Source organism: Alligator sinensis, unplaced genomic scaffold, assembly GCF_000455745.1.
Source record: "Alligator sinensis unplaced genomic scaffold, ASM45574v1 scaffold1218_1, whole genome shotgun sequence".
NCBI classification, from domain to species: domain Eukaryota; kingdom Metazoa; phylum Chordata; order Crocodylia; family Alligatoridae; genus Alligator; species Alligator sinensis.
This window is the reverse complement of record NW_005842619.1, coordinates 650,365-670,635: the sequence shown is the minus strand read 5'-3', so window position 1 is coordinate 670,635 and position 20,271 is coordinate 650,365. Positions and strand designations below refer to the sequence as shown.

General features: G+C 56.0%; 2 protein-coding genes across 2 annotated transcripts in view; one reads left to right on the top strand and one right to left on the bottom strand.

Annotated features, from left to right (window-relative positions):
- The window catches only part of ST7L (suppression of tumorigenicity 7 like), a 53,746-nt gene that overhangs the window by 982 nt on the left and 32,493 nt on the right, over positions 1-20,271 (bottom strand). Inside the window, exons 15-18 of the mRNA XM_006033297.2 lie at positions 12,158-18,713; positions 5,872-5,992; positions 3,482-3,742; positions 1,887-1,952 (exon numbers count right to left, since the gene is read on the bottom strand). Coding sequence (XP_006033359.1) covers positions 18,618-18,713 — 96 coding nt within the window. The 3' untranslated portion in view covers positions 1,887-1,952; positions 3,482-3,742; positions 5,872-5,992; positions 12,158-18,617. The remainder of the gene's footprint in view (positions 1-1,886; positions 1,953-3,481; positions 3,743-5,871; positions 5,993-12,157; positions 18,714-20,271) is intronic.
- Positions 6,657-18,883, top strand: WNT2B (Wnt family member 2B). Its single transcript, XM_014524505.2, has 4 exons — positions 6,657-6,889; positions 8,557-8,834; positions 9,278-9,542; positions 11,076-18,883. The coding sequence occupies exons 1-4, from the start codon at positions 6,763-6,765 to the stop codon at positions 11,303-11,305; spliced, it is 900 nt and encodes a 299-aa protein (XP_014379991.1). The 5' UTR covers positions 6,657-6,762; the 3' UTR covers positions 11,306-18,883.

Sequence of the window (20,271 nt, the reverse complement as noted above, 5' to 3'; positions counted from 1 at the left end):
TCCCTACACAGAGTAATGGCTCTAAGTGAGGAAATTAGGGCTATTAATCTTCCCAAGGTGCTAACAACTCCAGCAGGTCAGGATGGCCCCATTCCCAGTAGGGCTTAATAAAATGTTAAGGGCTCATAATAATAATAAAAATAATAAAATAATATCTTGGAGGAATATTGCACCTTGCATACCAAAGTGCTTTGCAACCTGCTATAAATTGTGTACCCACAGGCTTGGACAGGCAGGGAGGGGAGTGCATCTGCTCGGGACTGCCCGGGGAGTGGAGAGCGCTGGAGCATGGTCAGTGTCTCTGGAAGGTGGCCCCTTTGGCAACCCAGAGTGACCCCTGTCTGCTGCTCATCTCAAAGCTGTGTCTGCAGCCCTTTGTCCTGCTCCGAGCTTGGCCCTGAAGCATCGGGGTCAGTACTGACTCAGTGGGAAGAACCGCACCTCGTGAGTCATCGACATGGTTTCCTGGAGCGCGGAGCACCACGCCGGCTGCTCAGTTCAGCCTGGCGGCGAGGAACAGTGGTGCTAGCAACCTGTGCTTGGCCACGGGCTGGTTGCCCCTTTTCCCAGCTAGCCCCAGTATCAGGAAGGACGCCGCAGACTGCCTGCCTTAGCATCAGCTCTCATCAGCCACCGGCATCAGAACAGGCTAGTCAGTGAAACAGGGGCCTGCTCTGGTGCAGACAGCAGGTCCCCTGCCTTGAGCCATCACTGAAACAAACTCCCTCCCAACTTGGACCCGATGGGGACCTGCAGAGACCATAGCCCTGTCCCCCTCCGCTCTGTAGCCCGACACATCAGCCAAACACCAGACACTATTTCACTGCTGAGCCAAACACGAGAGCCTCCAGGTTCACCCCAACCCCACAGCTCAGGGTGGTCAGCAACCAGAGAGTACAGCACCTTGAGATCGCAGGCACAGGCTAAAAGGCAGTAAGACGCTGCTGCACTAAGCCTTCTGCCCATTTTCACTTCTAATCCATTAGCCACCCACGGCTGCAGCTGGAGTGGAGCCAACACAGTACCAGGGAACTCCACCCCAGGACCCGAGTCCCTCTTAGGAGCAGCCTTGGAGATGAGCACACCTGCAAAATACACAGCGTTTCCCAGGGGACCTGGAGGAGTCAGGCAGAGCTGCCTAGACTCCACAGGGATGGGCAACCTTTTGCAAAGCTGGGCAGTGCTTTCATGCGCGCATCAGCCGGCCCTTTCCAGCAGCTCAGCAGCCTGGCCCCAGCCCCTCTCTGACACTGTATCACCCCACACGTAGCCAGGCGCTGTGCCAGGGGCACCTGGCAGCAACCCAGCTCCATGCACTGGAAAGCAGGATGTGACCTTTCAATAATCCCGTGTCAATCCACCCGCCCTGCTCGCAATGGCAAACGTCCCCTGTTCACAGCTTGCTCCTGACCCCACTCTAATTCAATTTAAAAGACTCTGAGGGCACTGCCGGTTTCACCATGGAGGGATTACATGCTTAGCATTTCTTCCAAGTGATGCTGAGGTTACTTGTCTAAATAATAATGGGGCGTGGGGCTCAATATCATGGGCACCCGCCGGCATTCATAGATTATCGAGTGCAAAGGGCACGCCTGAAGCAAGGGATTGGCTGCTTTTTTTTTTTTTTTTTTAAACCATGATCTTCTCAAGCTCTGAGCCCTAGGATGCAGCCCTGGATGGTGACACTGAGGGCCAGGCAGCCTGTGGTCATCTGCCCAAGACAGTCTCCCTTCAGCCACCAAGGTGGCTGCTGGTGGAGAGCCAGGAGGTACCTTTCATGCCCTGGGGCTTAGGCCAGACCTCATTTGGAGGAACCCACTCCAAAACCCACCGGGGCCTGGGAAATCCCCTGATGTTGTGCTGATGTTTCAACAGTTAGGACTTACTCTGCTTTGCTGGGTCCTGCTTCTATGCACTGCCACTGAGAGGGGCTGTTGTGGCGAGCTGGCAACCTGTGGGGAAGAGAAGCCGCATTACAACACGGTTACCCCACCCGCAGCCCCAGTGACAACCAGTCCTACTTAGGTCAGTGCCCAGAGCTCAAACTGCCTCTCTGGCTGGGGCAGGATGGGACCCGTGCACACGCATCTGAGGACAGAGAGCTGAGAGCTGCCTCCCCATTGCAGAACAGAGAAACAACGCTTTGTGGCCAGGAGAGCCACCACACGAGACCCACCAATGCATCAGCAGCTCCCCCTGCCACAGCCTGATGTTCCCAAGAGGAGGCTGCAGCCCAGGGTGTGAAGGGGAGAACAGGCAGCACAGAGACTGTGGCAGGGAAAGGATGGACGAGCCCTGAGGGATGTGCACTCTGTGAGCTCTGGAAGAGCATGAATGGGGATTCCCCACCCGTGTCAGGCTGCAGCAGATGGCCTGCATTACACTTGTTCCCCTCACCAACTTGAAAGCTCACCCTGGCACTGTAAAGGCATTGCCCATGGCAGAAGGGAGCGCTCAGCAGTATGGCAGCTGCATTTCCCCTGCGACTCTCTGGGCACCAAGGTGTTGAGCATTGTACAAGAACCAGATTCCCATGCAATGCGGAGACAGGGCCTGGAGACAGTGTGATGCAGCCAATGCTCAGCCCACTCCATGCAGCACCCTCATCTCCTTCCCGTCCTCTCTGCAGGGCTGCACGTGCAAACATGAGTGCAGAGAGGAACCCAGGGAAACCTCCTCCTTAGGCCCGTCAGCAGAGGGCAGGGGCATGCCAGGCCAGCGGGGAGTGGGCGCATCTCAGCCCCAGGGCCCACCGCGGCTAGGGGGTTAAAGCGAAACGCGTGCTGCTGCCGAGTAAATAGATGCGTCGGCCCCAGAGCTGCCTGTTTATCTTAGAAGCAATTTAGGTTTCTCCTTGTTTATGGGAATGAAAGTCAGCAGATTCTGAGAACGGGAAAAACAACTGGGAGCCAACATGTGACAGCTCTCTCCTGTTCCCCTCGGAACGGGGCGGCCGAGAGCAAACCCACGCCAGCAACACGGCTGGATTCGCTTATGCGACGGATTCACCCCTGGGCAAAAGGAGCAGCAGCGTGGGGTCAGGCCCATGTCACCACCTGGACATGCGGGGCCCTGCCTCTGCACACAGGAGCCCGTGCACGCCTGCTGGCTCTGGGCTGGCCAGTGCTCAGACTGTCAAGTAGGTCGCTCCAAGGAAATGCGACCAACTGCATGTGGAGGGACGTGCCTCCGCAGCGCGTGTCCCTGGCAGCCGTGCAGCCCAGTTCTAGGAACATGCAGAGGGTCGTGACTCACGCCCGCAGCACAGCACGGAGCCCTGCCCCTTGAGTGGAGCCAGCGGCTCCTTGGCTGGCGGCAGCTGGATGCGGTCACTGCCTGTGCAGACCAGCCTCCCCTGAGGATGTGACACACACACATGACTGCACATCCGTCTTGTGCCACCCACGCCCCTCTGCTGGAGGCTCCTCAGCTCCCAGCCGCACCCTCTTGCCACCTCCAGGCACATCACACAGCAGCTCACCTGGCCGTCTACATGCACTGCAACTCCCCTCCTGCCCTCTGTTTGGGGCTGACCACGAGCAGAGTTCCCAAGGCCATCTGACCGCACTCCAGTGGGCAGCTCAAGTGCATTAAACATGAAGCCTCCCGTGGGAACCGGCCCGTGTCAGCAGCATTGCACGTTTAAAAAGACATGAAAAAAAAAAAGAAGAGCCTTCTGAAAAGGCCCAGACATCCTGCTTTGACCTTTTGGAACGGGCTGCTTGGATTTTCCAAAAACTCCCTGTGAAATAAAAAACATAATGGTGGAATGACATAGTCTGGTCCAAGACCAAAGAATAGTTTTGGGGGAGTTTCCCCCCTGAATTCTTTTGGGCAGGAAATGTTGGACTTTTTGGTTAATTTTAGCTCCCGGTCAGAGCAGAGCAACTCGCCCCAAGTTCTGGAATTCCCCACAAAACAGCAGGTCGTTTCCGCTCAGGTCTCACTGGCAGCCCTCCCCCTATCCTCTCTCTAAGGGGACCAGCAGAGTGACAATGCCCCTCCAACACCAGAATAGCCCTGGAGTCACTTACACCCAAGCAAGTGAGGCAGTTAGGAAGAAAAGGAGACCAGAAATGGAGGGCAGCAGGGAACCTGGCTCGTTAGCGCCAAAAGAGATCCAACCATTGCATTCCTTGCCTGGACTGCGGCTGCAATCAGCAGACCCAGGCACAGCGGGGAAGGGAGGCAGATATGTTGGCAAGGTGCACGGTGAAAAAAAAGGGAGAGGAACCGGTGACCCTCCTGTGCTCCCCTTTGAAAAAGCTGGCTGCCAGCCAGGTATTCAGCAGTGGAGCTAACGAGAGCAGAAATAATTAGCTGGTGGTGTGAAAAGGGGAGTGACTGGCGTTTATCTGGCTGGGAGGATTCTCTGAGATCAAAGCCTCCTGGGGCTAGGTTAGTCATTGCCATTATCTGCATGCTTTCCCCTAGCAAAGCACCTCAGTCAGCCCAGAGAATCACCACTCTCCAGCGAGCTGCGAGCGGCAGAGCTCCCCTCGTCCACGCCAAATGCACCAAGGCTCCCTGCCCCTTAGCTGGGTGCAAGCAGGAAGAGAGCGGGGGTGCAAAGTCCTGGGGCCATGGTGAGCTGGGAACAGATGCTGTGATGTCCTGTCCCACCCGTGGCAGGCACTGTGCATGGAGGGATCTGGGAGCAGCTTGGGGATTTGGACAGCAGTGCTGCCCTCTGTATACCACCAGGCCTGAGCACCCAATTCCTCGAGAAGGCAGCACCCGTCTGTCCCATGTGGCCTCAGGGCACAGCCGTCCTCAGCCTACAGGCAGCATCTCCCCAGCCAAGCCCCACAAGTGCTGGCCAGCTTTAAGACCCGCCTAATTGCCGAGCAAATGTGGGAAGGCAGAAAGCGGCAATGCTCCATCCCTGCTATACCCCATCCTGCTCCTGGGAAGAACCTTCTGCACCCTGGGGTTGGACCAAATTGTCCTCTTTGTGCAGGCAGGAAGGCATTGTGCACCTGGCGTCACCCCTCTTCCCCTGGATGAGCTTTTTTAATGGCTTCCCCATCTCCCTGGCGCCGCAGCCGCCTGATGAAAGGTTGACGAGCAAGCTTGTAAAACATAATGCACGTTGGCGTTGGCAGAGCCGCAGGGAGCCAGGTCTATTATCCACCGCTCCGGCCCGAGATGACCTTGCGCGGCTGCCAGTGCTTAAACAAAATATTTTTTAAAAAGGGAAAGAAAAGAGCTCCATTGCTTTCTGTGATCTTGAAGCCATCCTTCAAGCTGTGAGCTAGCTCCGGGCCGATAGGAATGAGAGCACGGCCAGGGACACAAGGGAACATCACCCCAGCTTTGGGCTTTCTTATTCCTGTTCAAGGGAGGGTCTTAATTCCAGTCTAGGGGTTGCAAATGTTTCAGTCCTGCCCAAAGCCTCCCTTATTTGTCTGGCCAGAAATGCAGGGTCGGGGTCTACAGCCAGGCCAGTTCCCCAGCACAAGGGATCAGCCGCTCTCTGGCAGAGGGGAACAAGGGATATCAGCATGGCTTCTGGATGGAGGTGGCATCTTCCGTGCTCCACTCCATGGTCTGCTTTGGCTTCAAGTCCACAAAGGAACTGGCTGTGGTCTGCAGGGAGAATTCAGCCTCCCAGCCACATACCCTGGGTTTCTGGGCTGAGTTGCTTGCTCAAATCATACTGGCTGCACCGGAGAATTGCTGGCGCTGCTTCCCCTCACCGCCCACCCCATCCACCAGCTGAGGAGCAGCAGGACCGGGAGACGATGGAATACCTGGGGAACTGCCCTGCAGGGGTACATGGGGAGGCTGGGCATGGATGTGGGCGCCCTGAACTGCAGCAGTGAAGCCCCAGCGTTTGGGAAGGGATCCATCCCTCCTGCAGCCACTGACCTCTAGCTGCTAGCAGGAGCACTCCCTGCCATGAGATGCTCACGCTGGCTGGTCCCCCACTGCTACAGCCATGGCTGTTCCTGAGCAGGCCCTGCTGGACTCTGAAATCTGCTTCCAGAGGCTGCAAAAAACAAGAAAAAGTCACAGATAGGAGTCTTGCTTTGCCACGCAGCACAGGGCAGAAGCCCCAGGCTTTGTCTGACTTCCGCACGACCTGGAGGGGGTATCTATCTCTCACCCTCCTAAGCCCATCCTGTCCTGTCCACCTGCTACATCCTGCCCTAGCCCAGGAGCTCTCTGGGGTTGAGATGTCCTTGCTGTTGCCTGTCTGCGAAGCACCTGGCACTCAAAGGGGCCCCAATGCAGGACGGGGCTTCGGACAGAACAACTACCAGCCCTCCTCGGGAAATCCTGGCCAGGCAGCTCTGGCTCCGTGACCTGCTCTTCTGAGCTAGTTGTCTGAACTGCACCAGCTGCCATCAGACAGGGCTGTGCAGCATGGCACAGCTGCCAGTTCCCATAGTCAGTACCATGGTACCTCATCCTGAAAATTCACCCAGCTCCAGGGGCACAAATGTCAACTCTTATTGCTCCTCAGCCCTGGCTACAGCTCACTGTAGCTGTTCTGGGAGGAAGCCTGCCCTGTGGAAATGCAGGGACCTGGTGCACCCCAGGGTTGTGTGCTTAGATACCCAGCCAAGACCCCATCCTAGCACAGCCTTGCAGTGCCCCAGCCCTACAGCCTGCAAAATGCTCCCTTAGGGGCATTGCTCACAGGGCGTACTCTCCTTCCGCAGGTACATCGGGGCCCTGGGCGCCAGGGTGATCTGCGACAACATCCCTGGACTGGTGAACAAGCAGCGGCAGTTTTGCCAAAAGTACCCCGACATCATGCAGTCGGTGGGTGAGGGCGCCAAGGAGTGGATCCGAGAGTGCCAGCACCAGTTTCGGCACCACCGCTGGAACTGCAGCACGCTGGACAGGGACCACACTGTCTTCGGCAGAGTCATGTTAAGAAGTAGGTCCCCGCAGGGTTTCTCTTCCCACCCACTTGCCCAGGGGGGAAATCATACCCTGCCTCCAGGAGGGGATGATTTGGCACTGAGGCTGAGGGTGACCTGCCTGCCAGACAGCTCCTGTAGCCCATCGAGGTAATGCCAGGTGCCATCCTGCACGGGGCAAACAGGTGCCTAGGAATCCAGCACCTAAAACCACAATGTCCTGTGCCCAGGGTTGCCCAGCAGTCATGCAACAGGGCATCAGGCCAGTTTTCCCAGGCTGCTCCCTGCACCCACCGACCCCAGCTCCTGCTTTTAAGGAAAGGCCAGGACCCCCGCCCCCACACACACACACACACACACATTTTGCTGTACCCAGAAGCAAAACACCCTTTGCTCCCCTGGTCCAGTCCCTTGAGGCACAACCGCTGCTCTGGGGCCGAGCAGGCGCTCCCATTATCCCCTCCAGAGCTCGGCCTTTCCCTGTCAGTTTGTCAGGCAGTAATGGGAGCGCATCACTGCCCTGGCGGGAGGAGCCAGGGAAGGAGACACCTCTGGAGAACCAGCTTGCATGTAAACAGTAATGGGATATGTAAATATTTGGAGAGCAGGGCTGGCCAGGCACGTGGGACTGGACATCTCTCTGCAGTGTGTAGAAGCTGGGGCAGAGAGGAGTGAAAGGCCAAGACAGCGGTGGCTGCAGGCTCTGTCCTGGAGAAGGTCCCATGCCCACGGGGTGAGGTTTGCAAGGGATGGGGTAGGCTTGGCAGGGCCCTGGGCAGCAGCATGCTGTGGGCTGACCCTAGAAAGGTCTGACCTCTGAGACGGGCAGGGGTTGCACCCATGGACCAGGGGGCTCTACCAGCAATGCTGGATGGTGCACAGGCAGACAGGAGGGCTGCCAGTCAGACCGCCCGGTCAAGGAGGTGCTAGTCTGGATGAGGCAGCCTGCTCCCCTGATCTGCTGCATCAGGGAGGGAGGAAACCAGCCTGGACATGGGGAGAGGACTCTAGCCCTGTGACACGCAGGAGACTTCTATTTTTTTTTTTTTTTTTTTATATATAAACAGAAAATCAGATTATAACTATGAGGTCTCATCCCCACCCAGTTTTGAGCCACTGGGCACATCTAGGCTGCCCCTGAAGTCAGAAGGGCAAACGCTTACTTTTAAAAATAAAAAGCTAAGCCTGCACTTTGCATGCAATCCCCCGACTCCAGGAGCTTGGGCTTAAGAGCCCAGCAAAATGCTGTGGGGCTCATGTTCAGACCCTACAGGCTGGGCTTTAACTGCCCAGCCCAGAACAAGATAGAAACCCAGGACTCCTTGCCCCCGTCCCCCCCACATTGCCCGGCTGCTGGGAAGAGCTGCCCTGGGGTTCCCGGCACCAGCTTGTACCTTTCCGGGCTGCATCCTCCTCCTTTGCAGATGCCTATGTGAGCTGCAGTGTTGGGGTCACCTGGGAACTGTCCAGCAAAGGAGCCCTGCAGACCTGCCGGATGTCAGTGCTGAATCCCAGCTGGCCAGGCTGCTGCACAGTGCAGGGCACCTGCCTTCCCTCGGCCGGTGCAATCACTGCCTTGGTGCTCACAGAAGGGTCAGGCAGGGTGGGGAGGGCACGGACCACACGCAGGAGCATGTCCAGACCTGGCAGGCCTCTCACTCCTTGCTCCTTTCCCCTCTGGCAGGCAGCAGGGAGGCCGCCTTCGTCTATGCCATCTCCTCAGCTGGGGTAGTGTATGCCATCACGCGAGCCTGCAGCCAGGGAGAGCTGAAAGGCTGCAGCTGCGACCCCCGCAAGCGCGGGCGCTCCCGGGACGAGCGGGGCGAGTTCGACTGGGGCGGCTGCAGTGACAACATCCACTACGGCATCAAGTTCGCCAAGGCCTTTGTGGATGCCAAGGAGAAGAAGGTGAAGGATGCCCGGGCCCTGATGAACCTGCACAACAACCGCTGCGGAAGGATGGTGAGTGCTGGGCACTGCCCAGAGCTAGAGCCTGGTGAGGAGGGACAGCCTGGCCCCTGTTTCTGCAGCAGCCCTGGGGCAAGCTATGGCCCATCTGATCCAGAGTAAGGCCCATGTCTTCTCGGTGCCTCCTGTCCAAGCCCAGCCCTGCTTTGTGCACGGCAGGGTGGTGGAGGCAGATGCCTTCCCTCCTGCCCGCCTCACTGCCCCCATGCCCAGCCACAGCTCAGCCGGCACCCAAAGTGCCTGCATGGCACCTTGTGCCTTCCCATCAGGATACTCTCCCACACATCCTCTCTTCAGTGGCCTCAAACAGCAGGGCTTGCCAACCCCTGGCCTTTTAGCAGGTGAGAAACAAGCCGCCTCAGGGCTCTGGCCAGCCCAGGCAGGCAGCCGCGAGCACGATACCTGGCTGGGTCCTCATACATCCCCCACTCCGGCAGGCCGTGAAGCGCTTCTTGAAGCTGGAGTGCAAGTGCCACGGGGTCAGCGGCTCCTGCACCCTCCGGACTTGCTGGCTGGCCATGTCGGATTTCCGCAAGACCGGGGATTACCTCCGGAGGAAGTACAATGGCGCCATCCAGGTCACCATGAACCAGGACGGCACCGGCTTCACCGTAGCCAACAAGTACTTTCGGAAGCCCACCAAAACGGACCTGGTGTACTTCGAGAACTCCCCTGACTACTGCCTGATGGACAAGGCAGCAGGTAAAAGTCAGCGCTGGCTGCTGGCGGGGTGTAGCGGGGGTCACGTCGGGGCAGGGACGGCCTGCCGTGCTGGGCTAATGGCTGGGCCAGGCCCACAAGATATTGCCAGCATTTATCATCTTGGCACCATGCAACTCCAGGGTGAGCGGTGTGGCACTGACAGCGTTTCTGGGTGGAAGTTTCCATTTCTGCCAGCAAAGCCGTTTTCAAAACTGGGGAGGCAGAAGCAAGGGAGGGGAATGAGCAGCGAGTCCGATTTGCTTTTCAAATCATTGCTAAGCAGCAGCAACACCAGATTTCCCTGTCCCCATCCCCGATCAGCACTAGCGAGGCAGCCCAGTAAAACCCATCGCTCTAAGGCTTTGCCAGTCATGCCCCCGGAAGTGCACAGCAACCACTGGGAACACCAGCTCATCCCATGGGACCTTAGCTCAGGGGAATTGATATCCCAGTCTTGAAGGAGGCTCCTGTCTGGCTGGTGCTTTGTTCATTGAATGTGTCCAACTCCTTCTGAGTGATAAGCAAGCCTCTGCATGTCACAGGCCTCTCAAAGCTTATCCCCCAGCCTTCAGAAATTTTCCTACTATTGCAAGCAAAGCTCTCCTTTGCCAAACAGACTAGCCTGGACTTCCAGTCTTGCAGGTAAAGTAGCCTCACCGGTTGATCACTGGGGGCTTTGCAGAGGCCAGTAGCTGCAAGAGAGGAGTACAGTTTTGGTGAGACAGCCCCACTTCCAGACAGGGATTCATTCATCAGAGCCTCTGCCTCAGGACTCGAGCCAGCTGCCTTCCCACCAGGCTGCCTGTGCCCTGCGTCCCGAGCTTGCAGTCCATAAAACCTTACACCAAATTTCTGGCCCTCCCCTGCATTCCCTCTCCAGCTGCAGCACAGGATAGTCAGGCCACAAGGAAAAGGGAATTGCATGCCCGCTGCCTGGGAGAGCTTTCGCTCATACCTGCCCCGAGGGAGGGCTGGCTGCGTGTCCTGTCCAGCTCAGACAGGCTCTCCCCAGATCAAAACAAGGCTTCATTACCTGGGGAATGCAAAGCCATCAGACAAGGGAGACCTGGCAGGATGGGGTCAGATGGTCTGCGTCTGGTCTGCAGAATAGATTAGCACCTGGCCTGGGGCTGGGGAAGGGTCAGCAAAGCTGAGGGGGACCTTTGGTACCAGAGAGTTGGCCATTTTAGAGGGCTTCTTCCAAGCTCTCTCTCTGGGCCCTGCAGCCAGGCTGCACATGGAGAGGACTCCCAGTCCTCCCAGGGAAGGAGCTGCCAACAGCAGGCAGACATGCTGGGGAAGACAGCTTGGAGGTCACCCTGGGACGCAGTGCTCTCCAACCAAGCAGCAAAGAGTGTGAGCTTGCCTTCACCAAACCTGACAGTGCCGCTGGATGCGGGTCTGACCCAAGCCCCCTGGGCTGGCAGAAGGGCAGAGGTATCTTTTGCCAGAAGACAGCAGCATTGGGGAGGAGGGCGTGAGGGCTGTCTTGCTCCCAGAGCTGGGTAACGAGCCATGGCTTCCCTCCCGCAGGCTCCTTGGGGACAGCCGGGCGCGTGTGCAACAAGATGTCCCGCGGGACCGACAGCTGCGAGGTCATGTGCTGCGGCCGGGGCTACGACACAACCCGTGTCACACGCATCACCAAGTGCGAGTGCAAGTTCCACTGGTGCTGTGCTGTGCGCTGCAAGGAGTGCGAGGACACCGTGGACGTGCACACGTGCAAAGCGCCCAAGCGGGCTGAGTGGCTGGACCAGACCTGACCGCTCATGCAGTGGCAGAGGGACAAAGCTGAGGCCTCGTGCCCGCCCCGGGCCCCAGGCCCCCATGCCAGGGCATTCTGGGAGCTGTAGTGCAGCTGCATGGCTTTTCTTAATTCATCCGGCAAAGCACTAGAGAGAGAACTACACTTCCCAGGAGGTCCAGGGACCCTGCCAACTTGCTCAGCCAACTCACCCCTTCCCTAGAAGGGGCTTGCGACCATTGCTTACACTGTGAAGCTTCCCTCGCCCCTTGTTCTCTTGCAGCAGGACAGTGCAATGGCCACGAGACTGGAAAGCAGAGCCCCAGTGGCCCCCTCAATGTGTGTGTACATGGAGAGTGCCTGGCAAGGGACTCCAGGGCAAAACAGCTAGTCCTTGCAGAGCGCTCTTGTCCTGAACTTTTTGCACGGCCCAAGGCAGGAGATTGCAAAAGCCTAAGGCAGCTCCTTGATCTCCGGTGCTTTTCTCAGCCAGATCTAGCACAGTGACACAGCTGAATGATCAACACAGCTGGACAAGAGCAACTCCTCCTTCCCCCAACTGAGAAAGGGGCAGGCGACAGGTGACTGAGACCTGAATGACTGCCACGGGAGAAGGGCATACACGCAGGGACATGCACAGAGAATGCGAGAGAGCAGTCAGCCAACGTCAGGCTCCTTGCACGTGGTATATACCGCTTCATTCTTTTTAAGACAAAATCCATTATAAACCTGTATCCGAAATTGATGCTCTTTGCCTTGCACATTACTGCCCATCCAGCAGGGCCATGGCACCCCGGCACAGGCCTCAATGAGAGCTAATCCGCCATGCTGTGCTGGCAGGGAGCTCCCCCATGAGATTCCCGCCACGTACCTCTGTGATGGTGGGTGCTCTCCTGTCCCCAAGATTGGGACCTGCCCCATGGCAGGCACTCCGACCCCCTGCTGCAGGCTCCTTCAGGAAAGGCAGACAAGGATGGAGCAGGATGGGCTGGGTGAGCTGTGTCCAGGCTCTTGCTGCTCCCCTAAAGATTGCAAACCACTGGCCAGAATGAAAGGGGAAAGTAACGGGTGGAGATGAGAGAGTCTGTCCCCATCCCTGCCACATCCCTCAGTGCCCCCAAACAATCCTAGCATAGGCCTCGAGTCGGTCTCTGGCTGGAGCAGTGCTGTCAGCCTGCCCCCACCCTACCTCTCCCTTCTTTTTCATGGAAGCATCAGCCATCCAGACAGAGCAAAGAGCCTGCATCCATGCGGCATGCCCCAGTCAGACACAGAGGGAGCTGTGATCCCTGCCAGCAGGCTGGACCACGGAGCTTGGTGCTGTCCCGAACACTCTCCCCAAGGCTACGCAGCACGTGAGGCCAGTGGGACACTCCCTCAGCCCAAGAGGGCAGCGGGATAAGGACAACACCCACTTTGGCTTAACAAAATAGAGGGGCTCTCAAGGCAATAGCCTAAGAAAGCCACCAACCCTCAGACACGTGGCACTTGCTGGCAAGTTTCACGAGGAGCCTGCAAGAAGGCTTGTAGCGGATGTGGCCGGAACAAGCCTGACAGTTCCTGGTCCTGTGCTAGGAAGGATCCTGTCCCAGACGCACGGCCCAACAGTAGCAGACAGCAACACTCAACGGCTGCATCTGCAGAAAGCTTTGCTTGAGATCAGCTGCTTTGCCTGTAGAAGGGTTGGGCGGGCTTGCAGCTGCGGTCTGGAAAGGGGCAGACCCAGCTCATGTAAAGCAAAGATATGGCAACACAGACACTAGGGCAGTGCCCTTCTTCACTTGCAATGGGATGCATGTGCCTTGCTGCTGTTTCTAAGATGGTTGTGAGATGAGTCCTTGGCTCTGGGCATCAGGATCTGAGCAGATCCCAGCAGGCAGGGTTAAAGCCAGAGGATTTCTTCAGGGCTGCTCAGGACAGTCTGGCCCACAGGCTGCATTAGAAGAACCCAGCAGCAGCCCCCAGCCCCACATCTTGGGGGTCACAGCCATGCCCATCTCTGGGGGGGGTGCAGGCCCTCACCTCGGACTCAGTGCAGCGTGGAGAGATCCATCCCCCTCGGTGAGGTGCCGGTGGAGCTCCTGCAAGCGGAGGGGAGGAGAGGGCTGGGATGAGACCCCGGGCAGCGCGGCCGCAGCAGACGCCTTCATCAGCACAGATCTAATCTGGCAGGAAGAGCTCCCCTCATTCATCTTCATTACTGCCCCACCTGCCAGCAATTTAGGACTTAAACTGAAAGAAAAAAACAAAACCCCTTGCACGGAGCCCGAGACTCCCCCGGGGGATGTGCACAGAGCAGGCTGGAAAGGCCCCATGCCCTGAGCTGGGGGCTGCCCACAATAAACAGCTATTCCCCCCCCACAAGGCTCCCAGGAGCTCTCCTCTGGCAGGAACACCAGCACTTAGTGGTCTGCAGGCCACCTGATGAATGATGGGGCATGTGCAGCACCTTAATCACGGCCCTGAAAGCCTGGAGAGAGCTCTGCTCCCTGAACGTGGGTGTTCGAGGCTGCGAAGCACTGGAGCCCGAAGGCTACCCCCAGCCCCCCTCCTCACTGTGCACTGACTGCAAAGGCAAAGGTGCTGCCATGTGGGATAACCCTAGCCACAGGGCAGCTCTCCCTAGCAGCCCAGGGCCATGCAGGTTGCATGCCAAGGCCTGCAGCCTGCACTGCAATGAAGCAAGAGCTCTTGGAGCAGCTGCTGGTGCTACAGAAGAGCAGGAGGCTTCAGCTGCAATCAGGGCCTCACCCCTCCGGACACCATGCACCCACAGCTGGGACAGTCCATCCTCTAAGGAGTTTGCCACCCTGAATAGACAAGGCAGAAGAAAGGCCAGTATTGCCCCCTTTGCCACAGGGGAAACTGAGGCACAGGCATGAAAAGAGCCCCACAGGGATCTCTAGTTTCCTACCTGACCATTACTGGCCATGGGCCAGTACCCCCATGCTAGTGGCTGGCACGCGCTACAGCCACCTTCCTTTGCAGGTCTAATGAAATTCAGACCTCCCTGCGCTCAATTATAAATGGGACTTCCTGAAACTCCCCCTCCTCACCCGCGGAAGCAGCTGTTTTCCATCTACAAGAGCTTGCCGAGGCCGAAGCCCTGTCAGGGGATACTCTATCCCACTCATGAGCCCCTTGTAAGCGAGCGGGGCTAAGTGCACGGGAAGCCCTCGGTGGAAGATCATCTTCTCATCGCCTTCGAAATCGAGGCACGTCTGGACCGGAGGATGAGGTGCAGGGTGGGCTGATGAGGGGCCACGGAGCTGAGACGGGCAGGTGCTGCTGTTGGAGAAAGCGTGGGACAATGCAACCAGCACTGGCTCCCAACGGGATGCTCCTCTCGTCAGCCATGAGAAGCGAGAGCCAGCCCAGCCCTGACAGCATGCACAAGGGTAATGTCTTGCTGGGTACAAGGCATGGATGACTTCTGGTACTCCTCATGGACATCCAGGGCTTTTCCAGCTCCACGGAACACCTTTCTTACTGCAGCCCATCAGCAGCTTGCACATCTAGCAGCAAATGGCCCATGCTCCAGCTTCCACCCTCACTGCTGTCCCTGCACAAGGAGCTCTGCTAACAGCCATGTGCCAGCAGCCGCTAGCTCTCACCTTGGTGGGGGCAACACAAGTGCATCACTCCCACTGCATCTGGGAAAAACCACAGGACTGAATCCCTAGGACTTCAGGCTAACCTTCACCTGACCTGTCGGGGCCTGCTTGGCAAGATTTTCCTCACCCTGGTCACAGCCTTCAAGTCCACTGCTGCTGCCAGGGCCATGGAAGGGGATCTCCAAGCAAGAGGGTTCACCCCCACCCAACAGGCAGCACAGACAATAGCAATCTGCCGGGGCAGGGGGCCACTGACCAGACCCCGACTGCAAGGGCAGAGCAAGCAGCCTGCTCCTTTGGAAGGGAAGCAGCTCCAGAAGGTGGGTTCTGCTCCAGGGCCATGGTGCAGCCCTACTCAGGGTCTCTCCCCCTCCTCCCCTGCCACCTTTCTTCTTGGGCATGCCGGGCACCTTGCCAACTGTGCCTGGGGGAGCAATGTAGAAACTGCCCCCTGCCCCTGCAGCCATGTCCACCCCGAAATCCTGCTAATGACCAGTGCATCTCCCACATGCTGCAATCCAAGGGGCACCGCTCAGCCAAAAACAACTGGCGCTGGACATTGGTGGTTGCAGCACCCTGGCGGACACATCCACCTCTTTCGAGGAGCTTGCTTGCTTATCGACTCTCCAGCCCACTGGCCCAGAGGCAGGTGACAGAAAGACCTCCCCAACGCCCGTCTGGCCAGTGACTCTGGGGATGCACCTGTGGCTTCTGGGAAAGAAAAAGGACCCAGACAAGCATGACCGCAAGAAGGGGAGATGAATAAGCCCACACTACCACTGCCCAATTACAACACCGGAGAACAATGTGCTGCACTCCTCCGCAGGAGCCCGGCTGCCTGCTCCCGGCCGGCGCAGGTACCAGACACCGAGCGCTCCGTAAGCAAACAGAGCCCCCAACGTGCAGAAATGAAATGAGCACAGAGCTCCCCATTCCATCTCAACCCGCCGTTTGCACCTGGTTATTAATGGCCTCGCCTGCGACCCCTGAACCCTGCTTTGCTGCGCATCACGGCTCTGCCAGCCTTGGCACCCTCAAAGCAATTCCAGAGCAAGGGGGCAGGGAATCAACAGCCCTGTCCAGCTCTGCACGGGGGACCGGGCAGCAGCAAAGCTGCCCCAGATCTTCCCCTACCAGGCAGCACTCATGGCCACAGGATGCCCTTCCCTGCCCCACCTCTTCTTCCACTTCTGTGTCCCCTTCTGATGAGGTGGGGAAGCAAGGAAGCCAGCGACATGCATTTGTTCTCAGCCCCAAGGCACCGTAGCACTGTCAATACCCGGCGATCAGGGAATCCCAGCTCCAGGAAAGGCCAGTTCCTCTGGGAGTCTGGCACAGTTTTCTAGCCCCAACAAAGCGGAGAAGCTTGCCCAGAATCACCCTCAACCTGCAGGGTCAACCTGTGAAAAGGTACTTTTACCATCGGCGGCAGCACGTGAGACCATGCAATGTGTTTAATTGCAGGGGTGGATGGATGCTGCAGAAGCAGGACATGCTCCTACCCGTGCAAGGGGCCTGAACTGCAGACAGAACCCATTTCATTTCTCTGAACTACGACCTTGCCTGCAGGCCTCGGTTTAAGAACATGAAGAAGCGCACGGAGATACTCTGCTTGATGACTACGACTGAGTGGGGTCTAGAAGAATTAGGCACCTGAAAACCAACTAACTTAACTCCCCTGGTTTCTTTTGAGAATCCCAGCCAACATTACCAAGTGGTTTAAAAAGATCATGTTCTGCCTACATGGTCTCTACCATGGTACTGACAAAGCTCCATCCCCGCAGTATTTAAAGTGCTTTACAATCAACAGCAGCACCACAATACTCTATTTTGATCACACCCATGCTGTCATTTTGATCCAATGCATGCTGGTGGCTTTAAAGTGAATTAAAATTCCAGAAATGACCTAGGTTTTTATGGGGCACTGATGTGACAACCACTTTGCTCAAGTCCCTTGGACAGAATGCAGATTATTTCCCCCAAGTCACTGCTGATACCACCTACGCCACTGTTGGCATCGCAGCAGCATCGCTACCTCCTGGATCAGGTGCCAGGAGGCCACTCGCCCATGACGGAGGTGAACGACTGCAGAGCACAAGGGCTCCCTGTAAGAGATGTGTACCCCACCAAGAACCGCCAACACTGCTGGGGGGTGTTTGCTGCCTTGGACACTGCCAGCATTGCTTCCAGCGCAAACCCATCCCCTTGCTGTTACTGCTATGTCAGGGGAGGACAGTGAGAGAAAGCAGCTCTTGGGATGATGCATGGGAGGCAGCGCTTCATTTATAACCCCACACAAATGCTGGAAAAGGTTCAACTGTAAAAAGCATTAGGTTGGTTAGCTTACGGGCCCCTGCGGGCCACGAAGTGAAATTACGTGAGCACAACATGGCTATTAATCACCACAACGATTCCACAGCGAGACGCAGCCCCAGCAGCTCACGTTCAACTGGAAGGGGAAAGCTGAGAAAATTACCTACCAGTGGTGAGAAGACTCCAACACTCAATCAGTATCTTCTGCAGATCTCTCCCCTCAACTCCTCCTCAGCAGATCCAAGCATTTAAGCTAGAGCAAAGGCCTCATCTTTGCAAGCCTGCTGTGGGGGCTATGACTCCTGTGCCGCGGCCTCTCTCTAAGTCAGCATTTTCCTCTCATAAGATGCACTTAATTGAAGGATGCCACCCGGATCGGCTGCGTCGGAGTCCTGGAGTGGCAAGCGCAGGAAGGAGCTGGCTCAGCCTTCTCCATGTTCCTGCCCAAGGATGGGATTTGAAGATAAATCCCAATGGGAAGTGAAAAATATCCCTCTCGTGGCCTTGTGAGCTCATCGTCCTAGCTGCACCCTAATTCACAGGGGCCCTGGGAGCAAGCCTCTGTTCGAGTGTACTAGCCCTGTCAAGAGCACACCAGAGTTGCAAGTACTTTTGCCTCAACATCAGTGGATGCAGGTACTGGGGTTTTTTTGATCGCCATCCCAGAGTCCATCTCTCCCACATGGATTCACACGCAGGTCTCTCAAGCGCTTTGCTGGCAATGTAAGAGGCGATGCTGCAATCTCTTCGCGCTGAAGCATACAAATACAGACAGAGAGACAGACAGAAAGGCAGTTTAAAATTGAATTGAGGACACTAAATAGAGAGGCTTGTGCAGTGTGAGAATATGGGAGAGAGCATAAGCAGACTGCTAATTGCACAGCATGACCTGTCTTAACCACTTAAGAGGCCAACAAATGTAGGTGCGACAGAAAAGCGGCTGTCTAATAGAAACAGAGCAGATCTGTACTCAGCCTATTCAGAACTACTTTGGTCTGGGCTCTTAAACCTGGAAATTGGCTAATAAAAGCTTTGCCGTATTTACGGGTCAGAAAAAAAACATTGATACCCATAAAACATCCACCTGATTTATTGTGTTCTGTAGTTTTACAGAGAAAGTAGTAGCCTCAACTTGCATAACTGGTTCAGGGAGCAAAGAGAGTCACTGCTCAACAAAACGCAGCTTGCTTAAATGACTACAGATCCTACTGCCAGAGGAGGAATTCAGTCACTTCAAGCACCATTAACAAGGTGGAAGCTGGTGAAAGATGACAGTTTAAATAATGCAGCTCATCTTCCCCACACTCCCTCGGCTGCCAGCTAACTACTCCACTGCCCTGGGGGAGGTGGGTCGGAGGTTCCTGAGAACAGTCGGGACTAATTACTGTGCAGAACAGGTTCCCGTCAAACGTGGGTCAGCTGGTGCCAGAGACCGGACGGCACGAAGCGCTCAATCTTCTCCCTAAGGAAGCTGAAGGGTGACAGAAGAGTCCCGAAGAACTGGAAGAAACAAAACAGAACAGAGTTTGTGCTTAGGTTAGACAAGTGCGCTAATGGATAGGAACAGACACGTCCTACATCTTCCTTCAAATCACAACCCTGTTACATTTCCTGCAGCGCTCTGCTGATGCCATGAAACAAACGTCTAATAAATACTAGGTTAACTTGCAGAGCCTTTCATTTTTTAATTCCACTGCACGTCAAAAATGCTGACCCTCTCAACGCTTTTGTGATATATTCCCATTTTACAGGAGGGCACAGTGAGGCACAGAGCTTAAGCTGAGGAGACAATGAAAGAGCTGGGGTTAAAAGCCAGGAATCCTCGCTGGCAGTCTTCTGCTAAACCCATGCCACTGTGTTTGTTTGTATGGGCACTCACACCCCATGGGAATCCCAGTGGGAAGGGTGGGGAATGGTACACACTGCACTGTGTGCCCACATTTTTAAACTCATCCAAGAATAACCTGATAGGATGAGTTTAAACTAAAAACAAACGAACAACAAACACTTCAGTGGAAGGCTCAACTGAAATTCTGAGAAGGCCAGAGAGCTCCAAGAAGCTGAAACTCAGACTGGCACTCATCCGTCTGTGCTGAGCTGGTGCAGTCCACTCTCAGCTGGTCGTAAGGACGCTGGAGGGTTCTCACAGGCCAAATGATTCATAACAACTAGGCACGACAGGGTGAGCTGAGGGGGCTCTCCTGTTCACAGACCCTCCCTGCGGTCCTGCTCAGCTCCATACCCTTAGCAGTACTTGGAGAAGCTTGGGGACGAGCGTGGTGCACTTCCCTAGGTTCTTCAGGCCAAGAGCGCTACCAATTCAGTGACACAGCTAAGAGACCAGCTGCGTACGTGGGTTTGACTTACGCTCTGTAACACACCAACACGATTCTTCCTCTGAAAACTTCCAGCCATTTAGTTTAGTTTAAAATGAATGAGTGTCAAACACTTGGTTAGCAACCACACTCTCCTCGCACAAACCCTTTCCTAAAGCCCGACATGGCGTGAACGACAGAGCTCCTCCAGGCTTCACTTTGGCTACCTTGGCTTGTTTCATAACCCCAATATTACATTTATAAGACTTTTAGAGCGTAACTCACAGCACAGCACAGCTTTTCACTGCAGCTAACTCCTCCGCTGCCTGTGTGTGTGTGGCACCTTCACATTAAGCACATGAGTTAAGATGTAGATTAGCAAGGCAAGAAACCTTTGCCCTTGGCATCGACACTCAGCCTGTGACAGGAAACTTTGAGCTTGTTTTAGATGCGAAGCACAGAACTGCAGTCATTACACATTGGCAGGGAACCGCACTTCTCCAAGCCATACACATTTTCTCTTAGATAAGCAAAAGCCTCAAGTGTTTATAAATATGAGAAGTTCAGCAGCTGGGTAAAAAGTTAATTCTCCGATCTCACTTTAATGAGCCTAAGGGAAGAGAGGGGTGGTGGGGAAGAGGGAGGGGTTGTTCAGAAGAGAAAGCTGAGGAGCACTGGGCTTGCTGAAGGAGATCCTGTCTCCATCAATGACAAAAAGAAGCTGAAAGGAAAGAAACCCTCCA

Coding starts and splice junctions, on each gene's coding strand:
- WNT2B (XM_014524505.2), top strand. CDS start 6,763: ATGCAGTCGGTGGGTGAGGGCGCCAAGGAGTGGATCCGAGAGTGCCAG. Junction 6,890..8,556: donor CGGCAGAGTCATGTTAAGAA/GTAGGTCCCCGC, acceptor CCCCTCTGGCAG/GCAGCAGGGAGGCCGCCTTC. Junction 8,835..9,277: donor ACAACCGCTGCGGAAGGATG/GTGAGTGCTGGG, acceptor CCACTCCGGCAG/GCCGTGAAGCGCTTCTTGAA.